Source organism: Hylobates moloch, unplaced genomic scaffold (assembly GCF_009828535.3).
Source record: "Hylobates moloch isolate HMO894 unplaced genomic scaffold, HMol_V3 SCAFFOLD_7, whole genome shotgun sequence".
NCBI lineage: Eukaryota > Metazoa > Chordata > Mammalia > Primates > Hylobatidae > Hylobates > Hylobates moloch.
Window position 1 is genome coordinate 26,057,767 of NW_026652282.1, and position 23,826 is coordinate 26,081,592.

A 23,826-nucleotide genomic window follows, 5' to 3' on the forward strand; every position below is an offset into this window, starting at 1 on the left:
ACAATGTTATGGAGGAGAAAATACATACCAATATAAAGAAAGAAGACAAAGAAAAGATCAGTTAGTGATAACTGAGAGGACAACTATAAATATAAAACTGAGTGTATGAAAAAATTATGAGATTTATTGTTTTTGTTCATTATTTTTGCATTAATTTAATTTGTAAATATTGCATTGAAATATTATCTTAACTAGTGAGTCTATGGCACCGCCTCATTCAACTCATGCTAGTTCCATTGGGGTAAGCCTATGATGTTTCAAAGGACTTTCAGCTATTTTGCTTAAGCAATTGGGTGGATGGTGTAGTAAATAAATGAAGTAACTTTTTAAGATTTCAAAAAGGCATAATAAATAGACAGTTGAATATATAAATCTAGAGTTCAGAGCTGGAGATATAAATAAAGGAGACACAACATAGAAATGGAATTTAGGGTGAGAGAGTTAAATGAGATTACATAGAGGGCAATGAAATGAGATAATGCATTAAATCTTTTTGAAATGATGGCTTAAATGAAATATAATTCACATATCATATAATTCACCCATTTAAAGTGTACCATTCTAATTTTTTTAAATTGTGGTAAAATACCACACAATTGACCATTTGAATCATTTTTAAGTATAAAACTAGTGGCAGTAATTACATTCAGAGTGTTGTGCAACCATCACCACTATCTATTTCTGAAACTTTCCATCATCCAAAATAGAAATTCTTTACCCGTGGGCGCAGTGGCTCACGCCTGTAATCCCAGCACTTTGGGAGGCCGAGGTGGGAGGATCACCTGAGGTCGGGAGTTCAAGACTAGCCTGACCAACATGGAGAAAGCCTGTCTCTACTAAAAATACAAAATTAACCGGGCATGGTGGCACATGCCTGTAATCCCAGCTGCTCAGAAGGCTGAGGCAGGAGAATCGCTTGAACATGGGAGGCGGAGGTTGCGGTGAGCCGAGATTGTGCCATTGCACTCCAGCCTGGGCAACAGAGCGAGACTCCATCTCAAAAAAAAAAAAAAAAAGAGAAAAAGAAATTCTTTACCCATGAAATACTAACTTCCCATTCCTTCCTCCCACCAGCTCCTGGTAACCTCTACTCTACTTTCTGTGTCTATGAATTTACTTATCCTAGGGACCTCAAATGAGTTTAATCATACAATATTTATCCTTTTGTGACTGACTGATTTCACTTAGCCTAATGTTCTCAGGTTTCATCCATGTTGTATCATGTATCAGAATGTCATTGCATTTTAAGGCTGAATAACATTCCTATTATATGTATATACCACAATTTTTAATCTTTTCATTTGTTGACGGACATTTGAATTGTTTCCACCTTTTGGGTATTGCTGCTACAAATATTGGTGTACAAATATCTGTTTGAGTCCCTTTTTTCAATTATTTTGTGTGAATACCTAGGAGAGGTATTGTTGGATACTCTATATTTAACATTTTGAGGAACTGCGAAACTGTTTTCTACCGTGGCTGCACCAATTTACGTTCTACCAGTAATACACAAGAGTTCTAATTTCTCCACTCCTTGCCAATACTTGTTGTCCACCCCCCAACACACTTTTAAAAAATTTTTTTTAATTATTATTTTTTGAGACAGAGTCTCACTCTGTTGCTCAGGCTGGAGTACAGTAGCATGATCTCGGCTCACTGCAACCTCCGCCCCCTGGGTTCAAGCATTTCTCTGCCTCAGCCTCCCGAGTAGCTGGGATTACAGGCACCCACCACCAAGCCTGGTTAATTTTTGTATTTTTAGTAGAGACGGGAGTTTCACCATCTTGGCCAGGCTGGTCTTGAACTCCTGACCTCGTGATCCACCTGCCTTGACCTCCCAAAGTGCTGGGATTACAGGTGTGAGCCACCGTGCCTGGCCTACACTTTTTATTTTTTGATAATACCCATCCCAGTGTTTGAGGTGGTATTGAAAGGTAAAGCTTTCTATACAATATTTCTTCCTTCCCCAGTTTGCCTCTCAGTAGGATATAAACTCCATAAAATCAAGTACTCTGTTTATTCACTGCTTTATCCCCAGCCAGGCCACGCATATAGCCATTGCTCAATAAATGTGTTGTGTTGACTGAGTGATTTTTTTTTTTTTTTGAGACAGGGTCTCATTTTGTCACCAGGCTGGAAGGCAGTGGTGTGATCTTGTCTCACTGCAACCTCTGCCTCCAAGGCTCAGGTGATCCTCCCACCTCAGCCTCCCGAGTATCTGGGACTACAGGCACACACCACCACGTCTGGCTAATTTTTCTATTTTTTGTAGAAGTGGGGTTTTGCCGTGTTGCCCAGGCTGGTCTTGAACTCCTGGGCTAAGGCCATCTGCCAACCTGAGCCTCCCAAAGTGCTGGGATTAGAGGCGTGAGCCACCCTGCCCAGCCGTGAATGAATTTTAAATGCTCAGTAAGTGAGAGTTGTATTCAATTCTTTAATAAATAATGTCATATATTTAGTCTTATATTACATTGCACGGCCATTGCTGGGCTTAGTGTTTTCTTTTTGTTTTGTTTTGTTCTTATGAAACAACATCCTTTTTGAATTGGAAGTTTAAGGAATGATATGCTGCATATACATAGAATGAAATTATTTCAAACCATGACGGGAAGAGGAGGCGAAAACGGGATGAAAGAGTTGAAAAATAAGAAATTAGGAAGTGGTGAAGAAAGTCAAGTAAAATCTCATGTGCTGCCTTCAAATTAGAGCATCAAGCAGGTGCTATGAACATGTAATTTGAGGGAAGTGCCTGTGATTCTCTTCTTCAGGGAGCACTTCTGGCTTGCGTTTTCATTTTCTCTAGACCTTTTATAGATGAAGAGTGTCTTGTTTTTCCAGATGCAGATAGTCTGTTCTGTTCTGTCTGTGTCTGCAGAATGTGGACCCATTTCTAAATGTGCTGAGTTCAAAGATGTCACTTTTTATATGAAACTCTGATCATGAGTTTTGGTAAATATTATGACCACCTTAGAAAAAGCTGCCTTTGTAAAGCTTGGAGAACAAAAATGATGTGCAACTTACCCAAATGTGACTCACACATTTATCTTCCCTATCCCTTGTCTTTCACATCGAGAATGTCAGCTATGGTTAGAAGAAGGCCTGTTGTGTGTAGGATGAAATAAGGAGATCATCAGTGATTGTGTGTAGCTTTTCAGTGCGGAGTATCTTTACAACTCTATTTTAATTTTTTGCCGGGCATGGAAGACATATCTGTTTGCTGTATATGCTATCAAGGAATATGTGTTATTTATAGCTGGGCGCAGTGGCTCATGCCTGTAATTCCAGCACTTTGGGAGGCCAAGGTGGGTGGATCATTTGAGGTCAGGAGTTTGAGACCAGTCTGGCCAACATGGTGAAACCCTACCTCTACTAAATACACAAAAACTAGCCAGGCATGGTGGCAGGTGCCTGTAGTCCCAGCTACTTGGGAGGCTGAGGCACGATAATTGCTTGAACGTAGGAGGTGGAGGTTGCAGTGAGCCAAAATCATGCCGCTGCACTCCAGGCTGGGCGAAAGAGCAAGACTCTGTCTGAAAAAAAAAAAAAAAGAAAAAGAAATATGTGTTATTTCAAAACCCCAGAAAATGAAAAGTTGAGCAAAAAACTAGTATGGTTGAGTTTAGGTGGGAGTTGTTTAGAAAAGTTAAGCCAAAAAAAAAAAAAAGCAATCAGAACTTTGTAGCTATTAGCTAATATAGTTCATTCATTTATTTATGTAATATATTATATATTGAGAGTACCTCCTAAATGCCTGATACTGTACTAGGCACTTAAGGAGATCATTAGGCCTTTGAAGTCTTTAGCCTCAACAGGTCATCAGTGAACAAATTCCTGTAATGAATTACTATCCATGTGTCAACAGAAACTGAAATGTTCAGAAAAGGAGAAAGAGTTTAAGAGATTAAAAAATATATATATTCCTGGTCCCTCAAAAAGTTAAACCTTATGACCCAGCAATTCAAATTCTAGATATATACCCAAAAGAATTAAAAGCAGGGACTTAAATATTTGTACATGCATGTTCATAGCAGCATTATTCACAATAGCTAAAATCTTAAACCCAAATGTCCAATAAGCTTAGGACTGGATACATGGAATGTGATATATCATACAATGGGCTAATGTTCAGCCAAAAGAAAGGAATGAAGTGCTGATGCATACTACAGCGTGGATGAACCTTGAAAACATTATGCTAAGTAAAAGAAGCCAGACACAAAAGGCTACATTTATATGATGACATTTATATGAAAATATTCAGAATAAGCAGATCCATAGAGACAGAAAGCAGATGGGTGGTTTCCAGTTATTGTAGGGAGAAAGGAAAGAAGAGTCATTGCTAATGGGTACTAGCTTTTCTAGTCTTAGAACTAGATAGAGGTGAGTGTTCCAAAACATTATCAATGTATTAAATGCCACTTAATTATAAACTTTAAAATAGTTAATGGTTCATTTTATGTTGTGTGAATTTTACCTCAGTTAAAAAAATGTGCCTCTAAGAATTCAAACAGCATACAGCTTACTTCTTTATTTTACATTATTACGAGAAGCAGATATATTAACAGTGGATGTAGCAAAATGAGGATAAATACTGTAATTAAAAATTGTGATTGTTGGCTGGGCGCGGTGGCTCACGCCTATCATCCCAGCACTTTGGGAAGCCAAGGCGGGCCAAGACATGATTTTACTCTTCTCCTGTTAACAGGGAACCCCGTCTCTTACATTAAACAAAGATTACGGAGTTGTGAAGTGCCCATAACACAGTATCAGATTTTATATGCCTAGGCCTTCTCAATTCTAGTATTCCAGGAAAAATAGGTTAGAAAAATAAAAATAGAAAAATTATATTGATCACTTTCTACTAAAAAAGAGAAGACAATTATCTTGAATTTACAGTTAGCAAAAGACTGTAGGTGGAGTTCAATTCACCAGTTCAACAAAATGTTTAAAAAAATTTCAAATGAGAAGGCAGTAAACTGGCATTTTTAGGTTTTAAGCATCTGCTCAATGGTCTCATTCTAATCTTTTCACCGAGGGCTGATTTCAACCAGGGTTAAATCAATAGGCCCTCCAGAGCTCTTCTGAAAAGAAAAACTAATCCAAACAAATCTTTTAGTATTAGTAGCTACAAACATAGTGTGTTTAAGAAAGATAAGATATAAGAGAGGGCCACATGCATAGCTTCAGTCATTACCATAAAGACTGACAGAACAATAAAAAAGGAAAAAAATGGAAGACTTTAAGATTAGAAATAAACTGTCAAAGTATATTTAAGGTTTAACAAACTCTACAATCTAACCTTGACACTTTTTGATTCCAAACACTTTATGTTTACAACTAATGATTAGACACGATGGTCAAATTTCTGGTTGAGAGGCTGCCTTCCAGACAGTTCACTTCTGCTTGGGTCTGTAGTAACTGAACCTTCAGATCTGCTGCCACTCTGTGCTGCTTTTCAGTGCCAAAGGCTTATGACACTTGAAAAATATTATGTGCCTTCATTCTTACAAAAAGGAAAGATCATGACTTGAAAAATGACCAATGAATGTTAGAGTAGGCCATATAAAACACAGAGGCATAGAACAACTTAATCCTTTTATAAAGTTAATGAAATCCCTGGCTTTCTTACACACTACTTCACGAAGTAGGAAAAGATTGCCAAACATTATGAAAATGGTATTTCCCTTAGGGACTTGAGGATTAGCAGAATATACAGGTCATGTGTTTAGTGATCCTATTAGAGGATACATTTTACAATCATGTCACTGGTAATTCTGCTAGAGTAAGAGAGAGATACCAAACACTACACATTGTCGTACGTAGGGCATGTGATTACAGAATAATTAAAACTGTGCTATATTAAGGTATCACATAACACGGTTTTTAATATCCTTTATCAGTGAATCAGTGATATACAAAATTTCCCTTTCTACACATATTTTCCTTTTTTACCTTCTGCCTGCACTACCCAAATTTCTGCACTTTCATCTATAGTTATGCACTGTAGTCATCCTTTTAAAAATGAATTTTAAAATCTCTGATAGCGGCCAGGCACAGTGGCTCACGCCTGTAATCCCAGCACTTTGGGAGGCTGAGGCAGGTAGATCGCTGAGATCAGGAGTTCGAGACCAGCCTGACCAACATAGTGAAACCCTGTCTCTACAAAAATTAGCCTGGCGTGGTAGCATGTGCCTGTAATCCCAGCTACTCCGGAGGCTGAGGCTGGAGAATCGCTCGAACTCGGGAGGCGGAGGTTTCAGTGAGCTGAGATCGCACCATTGCATTCCAGCCTGGGCAACAAGAGCGAAATTCCATCTCAAAAAAAAAAAAAAAAAATGACTGATAGCTCCCATGCATATCAACTCTGAATTGTCTTCTATTTCAAAGTACAACAGTACTGAGAAACCTGTGGAGGAGTTCAGGGTGCTGTACTGACTTCTGGAATCTGTATGGAAGTAATTATTTTGAATTTATTTTTGTGTCATATATTGATTACTTGTGTTCAGAAATATTTGGGAATTCCCAGTATTTTCACTGAATCAGATTTTTTTTTTCTTCTCTGTAAGGCGGGACTCAAAGCCAGTGCTTCAGAAGTAAATGCTTTTATATAGTAGAAAAATATGAAGAAAACAGTATTTCAGGTCGCTTGCTCCCTTATATCACTTATCAGATTTTGGGGACTTTAAGGACCTAAATTTTCAAAAAAATCAAGTTAGATCATGGATTTTTTTGAAAACTTGGATCATTAAAGTCCTGAAGAAAATTTGAAAATTTAAGTCCTTAATGTCCAGAAGATGTTTATTTTAGAGTGTAAAATAAAGTAAAACCAAGGGTTAAGGGTAGGTAACTTTCTTTTGTTTTAAACAATGGTATGTCTATATCTATATCTATATCTATTATCATCGATAGGTATATAGCGTCTATGTGTGTTAACCCAGCACCAATTGCCTCCCCTAGCATATAGAAGAGACCAGTGAATTAGAAGTTAGGAGATGTGAGTTCTAACCCCATTTCTACCACTAATTAGATAATAGAATTCGAAAAACTCATTGACTTCTTTCAGCATTGGGTCCCTTTGCTGTAATGTTAAGACATTGAAAGAAGTAACTTTATGTTAGTTGTTTCTCCAATATGTTGTGTGTGTACCTGGTGTGGACCTCAGGGTCACCCTTGCCAGAGACAACTAGATTTTTTTTTAAGTCTATACTAATACTGTTTCTTCACTAGAAAGGATAGTGGGGTGTTGACTCTCAGTTGTAAATAACTCTGTTTTCTCTGCCTGCATGCGTGTCCTGTCTCTCTAGCCATTTTATAAATACTGAAAGCAGTAATCATGATTTAAGTTTTTGCCTAGACTGCAGCCCATCTGTTATAAACAATAAAAGCTGAGTAAATATGTGCTAATGGTTTTACCGTAAGTCCTGTAGGAGCATTCTCTTTACCCCGTTTACCCCATTCCATGTTATTTCCCTGACAGCAGAGAATCATAGCAGTTATGTCATGAGTTTGATGATGGAGGAATGCACTCTTTGCTTTGAGAGTGTGTAAATTCCCCTCAGGGGTATCATTTGTTTATCAATGTGTCACAAGTTGCTTGCTTCCTGTTAGCTCTTCTCAGTAAATAGGACTATAGCATTCGTTGGATACTACTTTATTTTTAGCTTTTTAAATCACCTCCTGATGAACAGAAACAGTAAACAAGTATTAAACATCGAAAGTAACTTGAAAATAGTGCCATCCTGGACAGTCTGGAGTTCCAGACATTACCAGACAGTTGTAAATCAGCACTCATCTCACAGAGCTGAAGAATAAAAGTTAGGAAAATAAGAATACCTAAGTGATGCTTCTCTGGAGCCACTTTCTGAAAATTAGGGGACATTTGTATTTAAAGAAGAGAAAGAGGTGATGGCTATGGTGGGGAGTCCATATTTAATTCAACTTTAGTCGTTCTTATTCAACCCACTCATATATTTCAAATGAAAAGTATAAGGACTTATCTGGATTTTTAAGCTTCACACTAATTAGACACCAAAGAACTGAAGGCCTCATCACGGTAGTATTTTCTAATTTGTTAAACAAACACTGTGTGACTGTACTGCAAAATGGAAGTATAAAGAAACTGGGAATGAAGGAGGCGGTGCCAATAATAAGATCTAACACTTACTGAGTGTTCACTGGAAGACAGGCAATGTTCTAAGCTCTTTATGAGTTTTATTGTATTCGTTTCCCACAGCAGCCTATGGAGTCTTTGGTATTACTTTCACCTTATCCTAATAAGGAAATGGAAGCCACAGGAGCCAAGTAACTTTCCCTAGTTTTCTTTTTCTTTTTCTTTTTTTTTTTTTTTGAGATGGAGTCTCGCTCTGTCGCCCAGGCTGGAGTGCAGTCGCGTGATCTCGGCTCACTGCAAGCTCCGCCTCCCGGGTTCACGCCATTCTCCTGCCTCAGCCTCCCGAGTAGCTGGGACTACAGGCGCCCGCCACCACACCCGGCTGATTTTTTGTATTTTTAGTGGAGACAGGGTTTCACCATGTTAGCCAGGATGATCTCGCTCTCCTGACCCCATGATCCGCCCGCCTCGGCCTCCCAAAGTGCTGGGATTATAGGCGTGAGCCACGGCGCCCAGCCAACTTTCCCTAGTTTTCAAAATAATGAGTGATTGAGCTTGAATGAGTGATTGAGATTGAACCCATGAGGTTGGGCTTTGGAGTCTTGCCCTTCACTTGACCCTGCCTCTTTCTCCCTCACTCTCTGTATATGAATGTCTGGTATTCCATACAAAGAGATATAGTACAACAGACAAACAAAAGTAATCAATAGTTTGAGGAGAAAGGAAACCTAAGACTCTCGTGTCTAAACGATTTATGTGGAAGTTTCAAAATTGTGATGCACAGATTTACTTTCCTTAAAAGGCCTTTCTGTTTTTTTTTTTTTTAATTCTGTGTTCTACAAATCTGTATCATTCCAAAACCTAAGTATTTTCTTAAGGCATATTTGAATGTGCCCTAAAATAGTTAATAGGTTAATGTAGATAATTTTTTTCTGAAAAAATGATCGTATAATGAGCCTAGAAAGAACATGCTCCAGTCAGTACTGGAGTAAAATTAATAAATAATGCATGAGCAGTATTGCTGGCAAACCCAAAGAGGGATATCTTTTTCATTTGGGTGTGAAGCTCAAGCTAAAATTTAACACACTCTTTTCTCTCAAAGCTGTTTCTTTTTCAGTGTTTTTTATGCTGAAAGATTGACTCTACCTTTCATATACTCAACTGAGAAAAATTCTTGATCATCTTGGATGCCTCTCTCTTTCCTTTGCTTCCTCACTGTTAACATTGATTCAGTGTCTTAAATATATTTTGAACATGATCCCTCTTTTCTGTCCCAATGTGTGTTGCTTTCATTGGGGCTGCCATTTGTTTCTGAATGAATGCAGTTGCTTTCTAATTTGTCTCATTGCATTTATTCTTCCTTACAGTCAAACCCATTTTTCTCATTATAATCAGAAAAACCTTTCTAAGATCCAAATTTCATCATTCCTTAACATAAAGTTTAAACTCTTTGAAGTGGCTTATGTGACTTTCAGTCTTGCTTCTGTGCATTTGTCCAGTCTCAAGTCCTTTATACTCCAGTCACTCCACATTATTTGCAATTACTTAAACACAGTAAGTTGTTTCATGCCTTCCAGGCTTTGTGCAAACCGTTACCTCAGATAACCCTCCTTCAAATTGCCAAATTCTTATTCAGTCTCTAAGATAGTTCAAGTATCATCATTTATGGAGCCTTCTTGTTTCTTTCTTTGATACCACTTTGGTAGTTCATATCTCTTTGTAGTAATTATCATATTGAATTTCAGCTGTTTATTTGCCTATCTCTTTCCCTGGATTGTGAGGGCCTGAGGACAGGGAATATGCCTTATTTTAGCAAAATTCCTGAACACACACGCTCAGGACTTTTTTCAAGCTTCTGATTAACTTTGTTTAATGGCTAATTATTTCACCTATTAAGTATCTTACATCTACTTGTAGGCTAGGTATTATAGGAAGCTAGAGATGTCTACGTTCAATAAAGAACCATCTAATTTTGTGGAAATATTCTTTGTTACCAGATATAAAGCCTAATAATCTACCTATGTATTTTCTGGACATTCTCACTGTGTCATATTAGCATTAAACAAAAGCAAGAATCTAAATAAGGGAGCTGCTTAAATGTCAAAGCATTAGCTGAATAAGGAGGACTTAAGAGATGTTGAGCATGTATACAGATGCAAAGAGGAACCAGTATCACTGAGCACCTATGACAGGCCAAGCAGATTTCTGTCCAGTATCCTTTTTAATGCGCAGACAAGTGCTGTCTCTCCCATGAGTCCCACCTGAGACTCAAAGGAGTTAAATAAATTGCCCAGTTTTGTAGAGATGGTAAGCAGTGAGACTCAAATACAGGAATTTGATGGCCAAGTACATGAATACACAGTTGGACACTTATTTACCAAATGGGAAGTTCTAAAGCAAACTTTGAATTCAATATTTTATTCCTCTCTTTCTTCTCATTAGCCAGCACCATGCCTGACACATTATCAGTGTTCATTGAATGTCCTGAGACTTAAAAAGCAAGTAGAAGTAGTGTAATTTACCCAAAAAACTTCATTTGGTCTCAACCCTTCCAAAAGATCTCTGCGCAGGATTTATAGCCTCACTTATTCCAAGTTATAAACTTGATTTATGTACCGGGAAGAAAAAAAGAGATGCTTATTTAATGACCTGATTCTGTAGAATCTGTCTATCAGGATGGGGTTGTTCTTATGTAACACAGTAGAATGCTTAGCTCTGACAACCTGGACTCTAGGTCCCAACCCCAGTAGATATGGGTCGATAAAGACAGTAACTTTGCAATACTTTTATCCAAGAATGTGTTCTGCCCAGACTCAGTAACTACTCGTCTTAGCAAGACAACCAATACTGTAAGAGTATGCAGCATTATTCCTGTACCTCACTGTGATTAGTAGGCCAGTTACACTTTTCTACTTATATTGAATTTGCCAATTTTAGCATAAGCCCAGGCTTGACTTTATTCTGGACCTAAATCTTCCTTTTTTTTTCTAGGTACAAAATATCTATTAAACATTTTAAAACTGAACCTGAATGTAAAACACAACTTTTTCTCTGGCAAATAAAAACAAATATACATTTAGCTTCACAAGAGCAAGTATTGTTTAGTTGGGTAGCAAGAGAGAACCCTGTGGAATAAGTCAAGATACCATAAAATTAGTTAAACAGTGAAGTTTTTGCTTCTCTTTTAAGTGAATTAAATATTCTGCCTTGGCAGCACTTGCTTTTTGTTCACACCAGGTCACCATATCTATTCTGCTTTGTTACAGAAACTCCACTTACTGTATGAAAGTATCCATCTCGCTGACAGTGGGTGAAAATGACACTGGACTCTGTTATAATTCCAAGATGAAGTATTTTGAAAAAGCTGAACTTAGCAAAAGCAAGGAAATTTCGTGCCGTGACATAGAGGATTTTCTACTGCCAACCAGAGAACCTGAAATCCTTTGGTACAAGGTATGGACTGCGGGTGGTTCTATTTCCTATTAACAAATTAATTGTGCCTTATATTCTGGGGCATATTGGATAGAAAACCTAGATGGGCGTGATATAGTTTAGCTTTGCCTTCCTAGAATAATATAGCAAGTTGTACTGGTCATTATATGTTTTTTAACCAGTGGCTTTAGTAAATGCTAGTCAATGTTTGTATTGGTAATCCACTGTAATAAGCTGTTGTGTTAATGTTTATATGTTATTTCCATGGACAATTCTTTCAAGTGTATTATGGTCTGGGTTGATAATTTCAGGAACTAAATTACCTTGAACATTCTTTTTGGGGTTCTTCACATTAGCATTTCAAAATGTCCCCAAACAAAAGGAAAAAGGATTGATTTTTTTTCCAGGATAAAATCGTATACTAGTTTTTCATGGAATGTTCTGTTTAATGGATATAATTTTGTCCATATTCTAATCTTTTTCGTGTATAAACATAAACATTTTAAAGAAATAACATCTGAGGAAATTTTATGACACCAGAAATATAATATTAAAGTAACTTTCTTCCAAAACCAGATGAAACTTTAAACTTAAACAGAAGAATCCAACCTCTGACTTTCCTATCACCATCATTGATGTTTACTGATATTCCAGATTTGAAGATAATTTTAAGCTTGTTTATACCATAAAATAAATTTTTTGTTATTGAATGTACTCAAAAAATAAAGTATAGACGCTATGAACATTCCTCCAGAATATTTTATCCATAGTTTAAAGAATCCTTATGTAACATTTGCTTTGTCCAACTCACTGGAAGTAGGACTTTAGAAACTGGGCCTCTTTGTAACTAGATCCACAAATGTCAGTATACAGAATGTGAGTCCTCATGACAGACTGAAGATGAATTCAAAAACTGTTAGAAATAAAACAAGAAACAAACCTTTAACAATTTTAAAAAAGATTTTTCCAAAACAGCAATGCTCTTTCCTAAGTAAGACTTACTTTTGATTCTTGATAATGTGAAATTGTGGGTTCAGAACATCAAGGGAACTGTCGGAAGATTTTTATACTTGTCCCTTGCTTGATTTTCAATCCTAGACCATGTTAAATGGAACTCAGATATTGGTCCTGCTGGTTTCTGTTACTGTGGGAATGAATTTTCTTTTTCTCTTTTTTTGATTGTTGGAGTATTTCTTATCCTTAACCACCCTGACATCTCAAGCCACCTTGTGGTTGGCCTGACTTCCACAGGTAGATTCTGAGGCAAACCCTGATGATTGCTTCAAGGGGGAGTGGTATTAGGGGATTTTGACCCAAAGTCTCCAAATAAACCCTTTTTTTCTTTAGTACTCATGTGTGACATCAGCTTCTAAATATGCAGTTTCTTTGTTGTTCACTAATAAGTTTATTTTAAGAGTTGTGTTTCTTTCCTCACCTTTTGCAAAGAGCATCTTAAAATTTGCTGAAAGATGAGAGACTACACACACACAATGTAAAAAGTGGCTGGTCCTTTAGTCATATTTCCAACATTGCCACAGTAATTTTGACCTTAAGCTATGCAGACTAGTGAAGTGGTGGGTGGGGATGCAGTATATGTGGTATTTAAAAGTCATAACATTTCAGATTATTTTTCCATAGTCAAAGATTAGCCCCTGTAGTCTAAACAGCAGAGATTTAAGGGCTACTTCTATAGTAGAATACTATAAAATAATTAATCTGGCTAAATATAGATGTCACACATTCAGTGGAAAATTTATGCAATTACCACAAGTCATGCAACTAATATGGCATATACAATGTATATTTTGGTCAGAAATAACAGGAAAATTGCCCCCAATTACATAAAGGCATTGAGCCATACAAAATAATGTTCTGCAAAAATTTGATTTGGCAATACAATTTTTTAGAAATAATATTATCCCTGAAGAATGTCAAATGTTTTAAAGCTATTTTATCCTGGTTCCACTGATTTCAAATCTGGCTAGAGGAAATTGACTTCTGTTTTGGCAAAAACAGAAATCTCCTGAGCCAACATCATTATTATTCAAAGCTTAATTCAGAGACCATAATTTGGTAAGTCTATCAACAATGAAAACAGATATTTATGGAACTCTAAAGACCTTGCATATAAATGTTGATTGTTTCTTTCATGGATTATAGCATGCATACACTATGAAGAAATTTAGTTTTTACTAAATGCAAAACTAAAATGTTTCAAATATTGAAATAGAATTCCGGTGCAATCATTGAATGGTGCAATCTTTTCTACGGCAAATTTTCTGCTTTCCAGTAAAATAATATGGTTTGTATTTTATGTTATCAATTTCAATATAGTTGATTTCACAATCATCAAATGTGAAATATTTGTTTCCAAAATGATGTCAGGGATAGTCTTAGTATACATCTCTATTCTTATATCTAGTAAATCAATGCATATCTGGTTTAGATATACTAATCTTAGAAGTTAATTGACTTTTCCTAAAAAATAATCTTCAGATTGAAGTATTCATTGGTTCAAAAATGTATAATGACCAGTACAACTTGCCATATTATTCTAGGAAGCAAATTGATTTCCCAGAGATTTTGAGAAGAAATGAAATTATTTGGCAGTAGTTTCAAACTTTTTAGTCCCTTTAAAATGCAATTTTAGAAGCTTTTGTTTTAGTTATTTAAAACTGTTCTATATTTTTCCGTTACTATATGTACTACCAAAATTGTATGTTCTTCATATAGGAATGCAGGACAAAAACATGGAGGCCAAGTATTGTATTCAAAAGAGATACTCTGCTTATAAGAGAAGTCAGAGAAGATGACATTGGAAATTATACCTGTGAATTAAAATATGGAGGCTTTGTTGTGAGAAGAACTACTGAATTAACTGTTACAGGTAATCACAGTCTTCAATATTTCATTTGCAAGTGATGAAACTACTATTTTAAGTTAGTTTTTATGCTACACATTGATATTTTTAATCTCTAAAGAAGTACATAATCAATTGCTAAGTGGATTCCTATAGGTGAAATTTATTCCTCCTTGTGTTTGAATCATCTTCCACTGAAGTCCATTCAAAAGGCTAGAGACAATATGTTTAGGGAGTTATAGAAATGTTAACTTTTGAGCTGGGTGCCGTGGCTCCTGCCTGTAATCCCAGCACTTTGGGAGGCCAAGGCGGGCGAATCACGAGGTCAGGGGTTCAAGACCAGCCTGGCCAACATGGTGAAACCCCGTGTCTACTAAAAATACAAAAATTAGCCAGGCGTGGTGGCGGGCACCTGTAATCCCAGCTACTTGGGAGGCTGAGGCAGGAGAATCACGCGAACCCAGGTGGCAGAGGTTGCAGTGAGCTGAGATCGTGCCATTGCACTCCAGCCTGGGGGACAAGAGCAAGACGAAGTCTCAGAAAAAAAAAAAAAAGAAATGTTAGCTTTTGAAAGTACTTGAAATAAAAATGAGTTTATGATTTCCAAAAATTATGCTTATATTTTATAATGGTATCATTTTTGGAAACATTTCCTAGAGTGGCTAAATAGAATATATGAAATCTACCTCTGTCTTCCTGTCTTGCTCCAAATTAGAAAAGTCACTTTTCTCTTTTATTTTATCACTCTATCAATCTGACATACATGTCCTCATGAACTTGAAAATAGCATAACTTCAGGTGCCATCAATGAATAATTATGTGAGGTGTGATGCATAGAGTCATTTTCATAGCTGGTTGCTAAGGTGGAAGGACATGAGGACAAGATTCAGAACACTACCTGTAATCTTGAATCTACAACTCACTCGTCACATAGGTTGGTGGAGTTTCCACAGCCTTCAGCATATTAGTTTCTTCATGTATAAAATGGTGTTGATAAAATTTGCTGTTCTTATTTCATAGGGTTTTTGCAAGTATCAAATGAAGTAAGGTAATATGTATGATATAAATTTGCAAAATGCAGAATTATATCCAAATGTGCATAATTTTTGTCCATAAAAATTGCATTCATACATTTTTTTTCTTTATAGTGCATTTCTTACAAGGTGGTTTCATGAGAAAAGTGGGGATAATAAGAACAACTTTCAGAAATTAAAAATATTATTCTCATATTCTTATTGAGAGATTCTTCTTGGTGACTTTTGTGTATGATCATACTTGTAAAACTTATATAGAAAAGCATAAAAAGGACATTAGCTGTTTTAAATTAGAGTTTTATTTGTTCACTGGTCCACTTAAAATTAGTTTTCCCTGTATATGAAAAGTGTTTTGTGGTAGTCACCTACATCTTATAATAATTTATTTCTTTTAAGGTATCTGGCTATACTTGAGTTTCTATACAGTCAATTTTGAAATTTGTTTTTCATCTATTACTTAATTTTTTCCTCTATCTCTACTGAAGTGGTTTTTCAACCAGTAGTATTGAGACAAAGGAATTTAAAAATATAAAGTAAAGCAATCTATTCTGAATAGAAAATAGAATGCACTTCTAGTCTTTATTCTTCAGAGTGGAGAACTCATCTTTAGTAAGCACTTCTTTCCCCTTTCTAGAAATGCTAGGATTCTAAACCAGTACCTAGTATGAGACAGTTGGAGCACAATATCATGGATACTGAACTCTGGGCTCCAAATGGTAAAACAGCTTGTATAAGACTATTTTATAGAACCAAAAATAGAACTCTTTATATCCTAAATTCTTTCCAGGGCAACTGTACTTTCCTGAACTTCATTTGTCCAAAAATATCTTATTTTCTTTATATAAAAACAAAGAGTAATTGAGTCTTGATACTCAAGAGGAAGGTAGTTAAAGTTTTAATGAAAGTTTTCATTCCACTTATTATCATAAATACTTCTATCATATGTAGCCTTACCTGTGACAATGATTTGGGCAAATAAATTATGAAACAGTTTGACTGGATGTGAAATTTTGGGTTAATGTAGAGCTACATACCCTAGAATTAAGAACAGTATATACTAAAATGCATTTTAGGTATTAACAAGAAGTCTATTGGGAAGATATATTTATGTATAACATTGTTTTAAATGGTGTGACACTATAGCACATTTACTGTGGGGCCAAATTAAAGAGCAATTCTTTTTTTTTTTTTTTATACTTTAGGTTTTAGGGTACATGTGCACAATGTGCAGGTTTGTTACATATGTATCCATGTGCCATGTTGGTGTGCTGTACCCATTAACTCGTCATTTAGCATTAGGTATATCTCCTAATGCTGTCCCTCCCCCCTCCCCCCACCCCACAACAGTCTCCGGAGTGTGATGTTCCCCTTCCTGTGTCCATGAGTCCTCATTGTTCAATTCCCACCTATGAGTGAGAACATGCGGTGTTTGGTTTTTTGTCCTTGTGATAGTTTACTGAGAAAGATGTTTTCCAGTTTCATCCATGTCCCTACAAAGGACATGAACTCATCATTTTTTATGGCTGCATAGTATTCCATGGTGTATATGTGCCACATTTTCTTAATCCAGTCTATCGTTGTTGGACATTTGTGTTGGTTCCAAGTCTTTGCTATTGTGAATAGTGCCGCAATAAACATACGTGTGCATGTGTCTTTATAGCAGCATGATTTATACTCCTTTGGGTATATATCCAGTAATGGGATGGCTGGGTCAAATGGTATTTCTAGTTCTAGATCCCTGAGGAATCGCCACACTGACTTCCACAGTGGTCGAACTAGTTTCCAGTCCCACCAACAGTGTAAAAGTGTTCCTATTTCTCCACATCCTCTCCAGCACCTGTTGTTTCCTGACTTTTTAATGATGGCCATTCTAACTGGTGTGAGCAATTCTTAAAACCCAAATTATATTCCTCAGAGCAACAAACATGGGCAGTATTTGAATGATAAGGAATCACTGTTTTTTATCTTGGTTTTCTGCACATCATTATCATATTTTACTTAATGAAAATATTATGGAAAACATGATATTATTTGGTTTTAGTGGCATTTGAAGTTTGTTATAATGTCACTTAAAAAAAAAAAAAAGAGGAATCCTATATGTAAAAAGGAAATTTCTGGCTGAAGGAAGTGGCTAAATGTGCAGGCAACATCGTGAGCTTTTATGGGCGATCGATCCTTCCCTTTTTGAAAATGTATATCTTTAGCTAAGTGAAGTACTGGTTCAACAAAACAGATCACAGTGAAAGAAATTATAAACCTGTCCAGCACTTTTGGTATTTTAAACATCTTTTTTTTTTTTTCTTTGAGAAACAGTTTCACTCTTGTTGCCCGGGCTGGAGTGCGGTGGTGCAATCTCAGCTCACTGCAACCTCCGCCTCCCAGGTTCAAGAGATTCTCCTGCCTCAGCCTCCCCAGTAGCTGGGATTATAGGCCCGTGCCACCATGCCCAGCTAATTTTTGTATTTTTAGTAGAGACCGGGTTTAACTATGTTGGCCAGGCTGGTGTCAAACTCCTGAAACATTTTCAATTGTTTTTCTTTTAAATTAAAGATGTTACAGCACCATCTCTAGCCTCTATCATTTATTAGCCTTACCCACATTGAAGTTCTTACTCCAACTGTCCTCCCTCTGAACTCTTATTCATAGTTTTCTCCCTCTGGAAGGTTTTTTTTCTTCTCCTTTGTCATATCCCTGATTCTCACCCTTTCTTCAAGGCACAGCTAAAACGTTATCCCCTTGTTGAGGCACGTAGTCCATGCGTCCACAGCACTTTTAGCATCTCTATTGCAGCACTTACCTCATTGCATCATAACTATTTAATGACACTCCTGTATTTTCATAAGAATGTGAGCAACTTAGAGTCAAGGGCAATGTCTTTTATTTTTTTAATAAGCATTTGATTTTAGAACAGTTTTAGATTTACAGAAAAAATATAGTAGAAATCCTATATAGCCTGCATTCAGTTCCCCCTGTTATTCACATCTAATATTAATATGGTATATTCGTTAGAGTTAATGAACTGATTTTGGCACATTATTATTAAGTAAAGTCCGTAGTTTATTTCGATTTCTATGCTTTTTACCTGATGTCCTTGTTTCTGTTCCAGGATCCCATCCAGAATAGCACATAACATTTAGTTGTTATGTCTCCTTAAGATACTCTTGGTTGTGACTGATTTACATTTTTTATTTTTTTATTTTTGATGACCTTTACAATTTTGAGGAGTATTTTGTTGAATGTCCTATATTTGGGATTTTTCTGAGATTTTTTTCATGATTAGACGAGGGTTATAGGTCCTTGGAAGAAAAAACACAGAGATAAAATCACATGTCATATCAGCCTGACTTATCACTGTTGATGTTGATATTGATCACCTGAGGTAGTGTTACGTAGGTTTTTCCACTGTAAAGTTACTCTCTTCCCTATTTTTATACTGTAGTTTTTAGAAGGAAGTTACTATATGCCATCCATGCTAAAGGAGTGAGAGGTTATATTCCACCTCTTTGAGACCAGAATGTCCACATATTTTGTTTGGTATTCTGCTACATGAGATACATGTCTATTCTCCCACATTTGTCTACTTATTCAATTGTTGCTCTATACCAGTTTGGACTTACAGTTATTTTATACTTTGCTTTATAATCCAAATTACCTTAGTTATTTTGTTGCTCAAATTATTACAGTTTTGGTCATTAAGAGCTCTTTTAGTTGGCTCCTTTGTCCCTGTGACATACTCATATTGGTGTGTGTGTGTGTGTGTGTGTGTGTGTGTGTGTATGTTTGCGTACTTTCCTACTTTCTGGCCCTTTAAGATGCTCTAAGCTCATCTTGTATATTTCCTGCCCCAGTCCCTAAATCAGATATATTTTTTCAAAGATGCCATGTTGCTTTTATTGGAGAATTATACCAAAAGTGAATACCTTCATGTTGAGAGTACTGGGATATAGTAGTTTTGAAGCTTTTCTAATCGACAAAGAAAAGAAAAATATGTATAGTAACACATACACATATACACATATCTATAGATATTTATATGTGTAACCACCTGTGTTTATATTAAGTTAAACATGAGTTCATACTGATGTTTCCAACTCTAATTTATTACCATATGGATCATTTTAGCCTCTTCCCCTACCTTATGTGTAACCTCCCAATCCAGTAGTTAGAAAACTGGTTCTCACCATCTGCCATTCTTTTACTTAACTGTTAATTGTTCACTTCCAGTATAAATGTATAGTGAGATCAGAATTTGTTAACCTGTGCCCATGTGGGAAACAACTTTATCAATTAGAATATGGTATTTATGTACAATTGTTTTAGCATTTAGCCTTACAGACTTCACTCATTTCCAAAGTTGCTAAGGTCAGCACCTTTCCCCTCACCTGCTTCAGTGAGGTTATCTCACATATTTGTAATATAGTTAGATTGTTTTATCATATTCTGTATTTCCCAGGATCCTCTGACCTCCTGAATTATATTTAAAATTTGCATACATTAAGGTTCTCTCTTTATGTTGTGAAGTTCTATGAGTTTAAACAAATGCATAGTGTCATGTATTCATAATTAAAAAGTAACAGAATAGTTTCACTGCCCTAAAAAAGACTCTACACTTCATATGTTCAGCCCTTCTTTCTGCCTCCTGAATCCCTGGAAACAACTGATCTTTTTACCATAACTATAGTTTTGCTTTTTCGAGAATGTCATATAATTGAAATTCAGACTGGCTTCTTTCACTTAGCAATATGCATTTCCTTCACTCCTTTCTGCCTTCCTTCCTTTTAATTGAGCATTTTATCTCTTCCATTTTTACATCAATTTTCCTTCTTTTTAGATATATATTTTAGTGATAGCCCCGGATATTCCAATTTTAAACTAATCTCAGTCCACCTTCAAAAAACACTATGTAGTACAGATACCTTATTACAGACTACTCCCAGTTGCTGTCTCCTATCCTTCATGACATTGTTCTCATTTGTTTCACTTACCCATATTGTATAGTCACCCAATATATTGTTACAGTTATTTTAAACAAAGTTATCTTTTACATCAATTTAGAATAAGAGAAATAAAATCTTTTACCTTCATTTACTCCTTCTCTGGCACTCTTCTTTATATAGATCTAAGTTTCTATTCCATACACTTTTCTTCTGCCTGAAAAACTTCCTTTGACATTTCTTGCAATGAAGGTCCAGTGGTGATGATGTCCCTTAGTTTTCATTTTTCAGAGAATGCCTTTATTTATTTTTCCCCCTTGAAAAAGAATTTTGTGTGGCTCATGCCTGTAATCCCAGCACTTTGGGAGGCCGAGGCGGGCGGATCACAAGGTCAGGAGATCAAAACCATCCTGGCTAACAAGGTGAAACCCCATCTCTACTAAAAAATACAAAAAAAATTAGCCGGGCGTGGTGGCGGGCGCCTGTAGTCCCAGCTACTTGGGAGGCTGAGGCAGGAGAATGGTATGAACCCAGGAGGTGGAGCTTGCAGTGAGCCAAGATCGCGCCACTGCACTCCAGCCTGGGAGACAGAGCAAGACTCTGTCTCAAAAAAAAAAAGAAAAAGAATTTTGCTGGATATAGAATTTTTTTGTTTTTTGTTTTGTTTTGTTTTGAGATGGAGTCTTGCTTTGTCACCCAGGGTGGAGTGCAGTGGCATCATCTCGGCTCACTGCAACCTCTGCCTCCTGGGTTCAAGCAATTCTCCTGCTTCACCCTCCTGAGTAGCTGGGATTACAGGCACGTGCCACCATGCCCAGCTAATTTTTGTATTCTTAGTAGAGACGGGGTTTCACCATGTTGGCCAGGATGGTCTTGATATCCTGACCTTGTGATCCTCCCACCTCGGCCTCCCAAAGTGCTGAGATTACAGGCGTGAGCCACCGCACCCAGTCTGGATATAGAATTTTTGATTGGTACTTTTTTCCTTTTGTCACTTTGAATATTCCACTCCACTCTTTTATTGCTTGCATGGTTTTTGATGAGATGTTCACTCTGATACTTATCTCTGTGCCTCTATAGATATGATATTTTCTCAGTGTTCTTTCAAGATTGTGTTTTGTTTTTTTTTTTTTTTCTGTAGATTGAATATGGTATGCCCAGGTATAGTGATTTTGTTATTTATCCTACTCAGTGTTTTATCAGTTTCCTGGATTTCTGGTTTGATTACTGTCAATTTTGAAAATTCCATGACCATTATTATTTCAGATATTTCTTCTGCTCAATTCTTTTTTTTTCTACTTTTGATATTCCGATTATACATATATTATGCCTTTTGAAATTATCTCACAGTTCTTGGATGTTCTTTTCTGTTTTTATCATTCATTTTTCTCTTTGCATGTCAGTTGGTAAAGTTCTACTGATCTATTTTCAAGCTCACACATTGTTTCCTGAATTCGTGTCCAGTGTACTGATGAGACCATCCAAGGGGTTCTTCGTTTCTGTTACAATGTTTGTTTTTTAAAAAATCTAGCATTTCCTGGCTGGGCATGGTGGCTTCACGCCTATAATCCCAACCCTTTGGGAGGCCGAGGCGGGCAGATCACAAGGTCAGGAGATCAAGACCATCCTGGCTAAGATGGTGAAACCCCGTCTCTACTAAAAATAGAAAAAATTAGCCGGGCATGGTGGTGGGCGCCTGTAGTCCCAGCTCCTCAGGAGGCTGAGGCAGGAGAATGACGTGAACCCGGAAGGCAGAGCTTGCAGTGAGCCGAGATCGCGCCACTGCACTCCAGCCTGGGCGACAGACAGAGCGAGACTCTGTCTCAAAAAAAAAAAAAAAAAAATCTAGCATTTCCTTTCGATTCTTTTTAACATTGCAATCTCTCTTCTTATATTACCCATCTGTTCTATCATGTGATCTATTTTGTCCCATTAGAGCACTTACTATACTAAACATAGTTATTTTAAATTCCCTGTATGATAATTTCAACATCTGTGTCATATCCGAGTCTGGTTGTGATGATTGCTGATGGAGTGTATTGCTCTAATGGCTTCTGCTCCAAGTAAGTAATAGTGATCTCAGCTGTGACTCTCTGGGATTTACTTACTCTTCAAATTTTGGAGTGGTGGTTCGCCCTGAAACCTCAGTTCTCAAAAGATTTTAGTTTTCAGGTTTTTTTTTCAGCTTTTTCTTGGTGTAGCAATGGAGTGACAGCTTCTAAGCTATTTACATGTAGAAGCTGAAACCAAAAATGGCAATGTCATTTTCAGTCTGGGGTTCCCAAACTCAGTAAGACTCTAGCATGATGTCTGACGTATAGTTGTCACTCAGCAGATATGCATTCTTGAGTGAATGAATTCAGTATGATTGACACAATCCAATTTAAATCAGTTGCTTTTAAAATGTGTTTATAATTGGCAAAATAATACTCTTGATACTTGAAAAGGAGAGAAAATCATGGAGGAATAATACCCTCCACCCAGATCGCACACTCTACTTTTATTAATATTTAGGTTGGTGCAAACATAATTGTGGTTTTTGCCATTACTTTGCGGGTTTTTGCCATGGAAAGTAATGGCGAAAGCCGCAATTACATTTGCACGAGTCTAATACTACCAAGTTTTACATAAACCTTTTCATTTCCTACATTATATTGCTGATTTGTATTGCGATTTAAGTCAAATAACATCACTTTTCTTATATTGTTAAGTCAAATGCCTACCTGTGGTTGAACTTTTAGGTATGAATACGGTGCTGAGTATTCCTATAGAGATGATTATGTTCGTTTTTAACACGTCATCCCAGTGTATGAAAATAGGTTTTATTCTTGATTCTGTCTTACACTATAATAACTTCTCTTTCTTGACAGAAGTCATTACGTTTTTTATTGGAAGATATGTCTGTTTTGAATGGAAACATTGTTTAAAATGTTATATGCAAAAGGCTCTATATAAAGCTGTGTAATATGCTTTTATATTTTTTCTGGAATGTATTATTCACCTCTCTTTAGTGAGAGATTTTTATCCTAATAAGAAGTACAGAATCCAGTATATATTTTTACTTATTTCTTTTAATAATAACATATATAACCAAAAAGTGTATAAAATGTAAACACGTAGCTGCTTAGCATGCTATCAAAAGAACTCAACTAGGCAAAGAAATAGAATACTATAGGCCCCACAGAAGCCCCCATATGTCTTTCTGATTATAAACCCCTTCCTGTCCACTACTGGATAGGTACCTCAGTATGTGAGTTTTGGGGTATTTATTGTCATGTGTTTTTAAAAGTTGTATTAGCTGATAGTGTATGACAAAGTGATATAGCTACATTTTGCCTGGTTTTGAAACTTATAAATTAGGACCCACATGTTGTGTATTCTGTCTGGCTTCCTCAACTCCAAATTTTGTTTCAAATATGCATGTATGTTATTCCATTCATCTGCACTTTATTCATTATT

At 36.5% G+C, this 23,826-nt stretch overlaps 1 protein-coding gene across 1 annotated transcript in view; it reads left to right on the plus strand.

The window, feature by feature from the left end:
- The window catches only part of IL1RAPL1 (interleukin 1 receptor accessory protein like 1), a 638,631-nt gene that overhangs the window by 81,470 nt on the left and 533,335 nt on the right, over positions 1–23,826 (plus strand). Inside the window, exons 3-4 of the mRNA XM_032756165.2 lie at positions 11,374–11,560; positions 14,273–14,426. Of these exons, the coding sequence (XP_032612056.1) occupies positions 11,374–11,560; positions 14,273–14,426 (341 nt within the window). The remainder of the gene's footprint in view (positions 1–11,373; positions 11,561–14,272; positions 14,427–23,826) is intronic.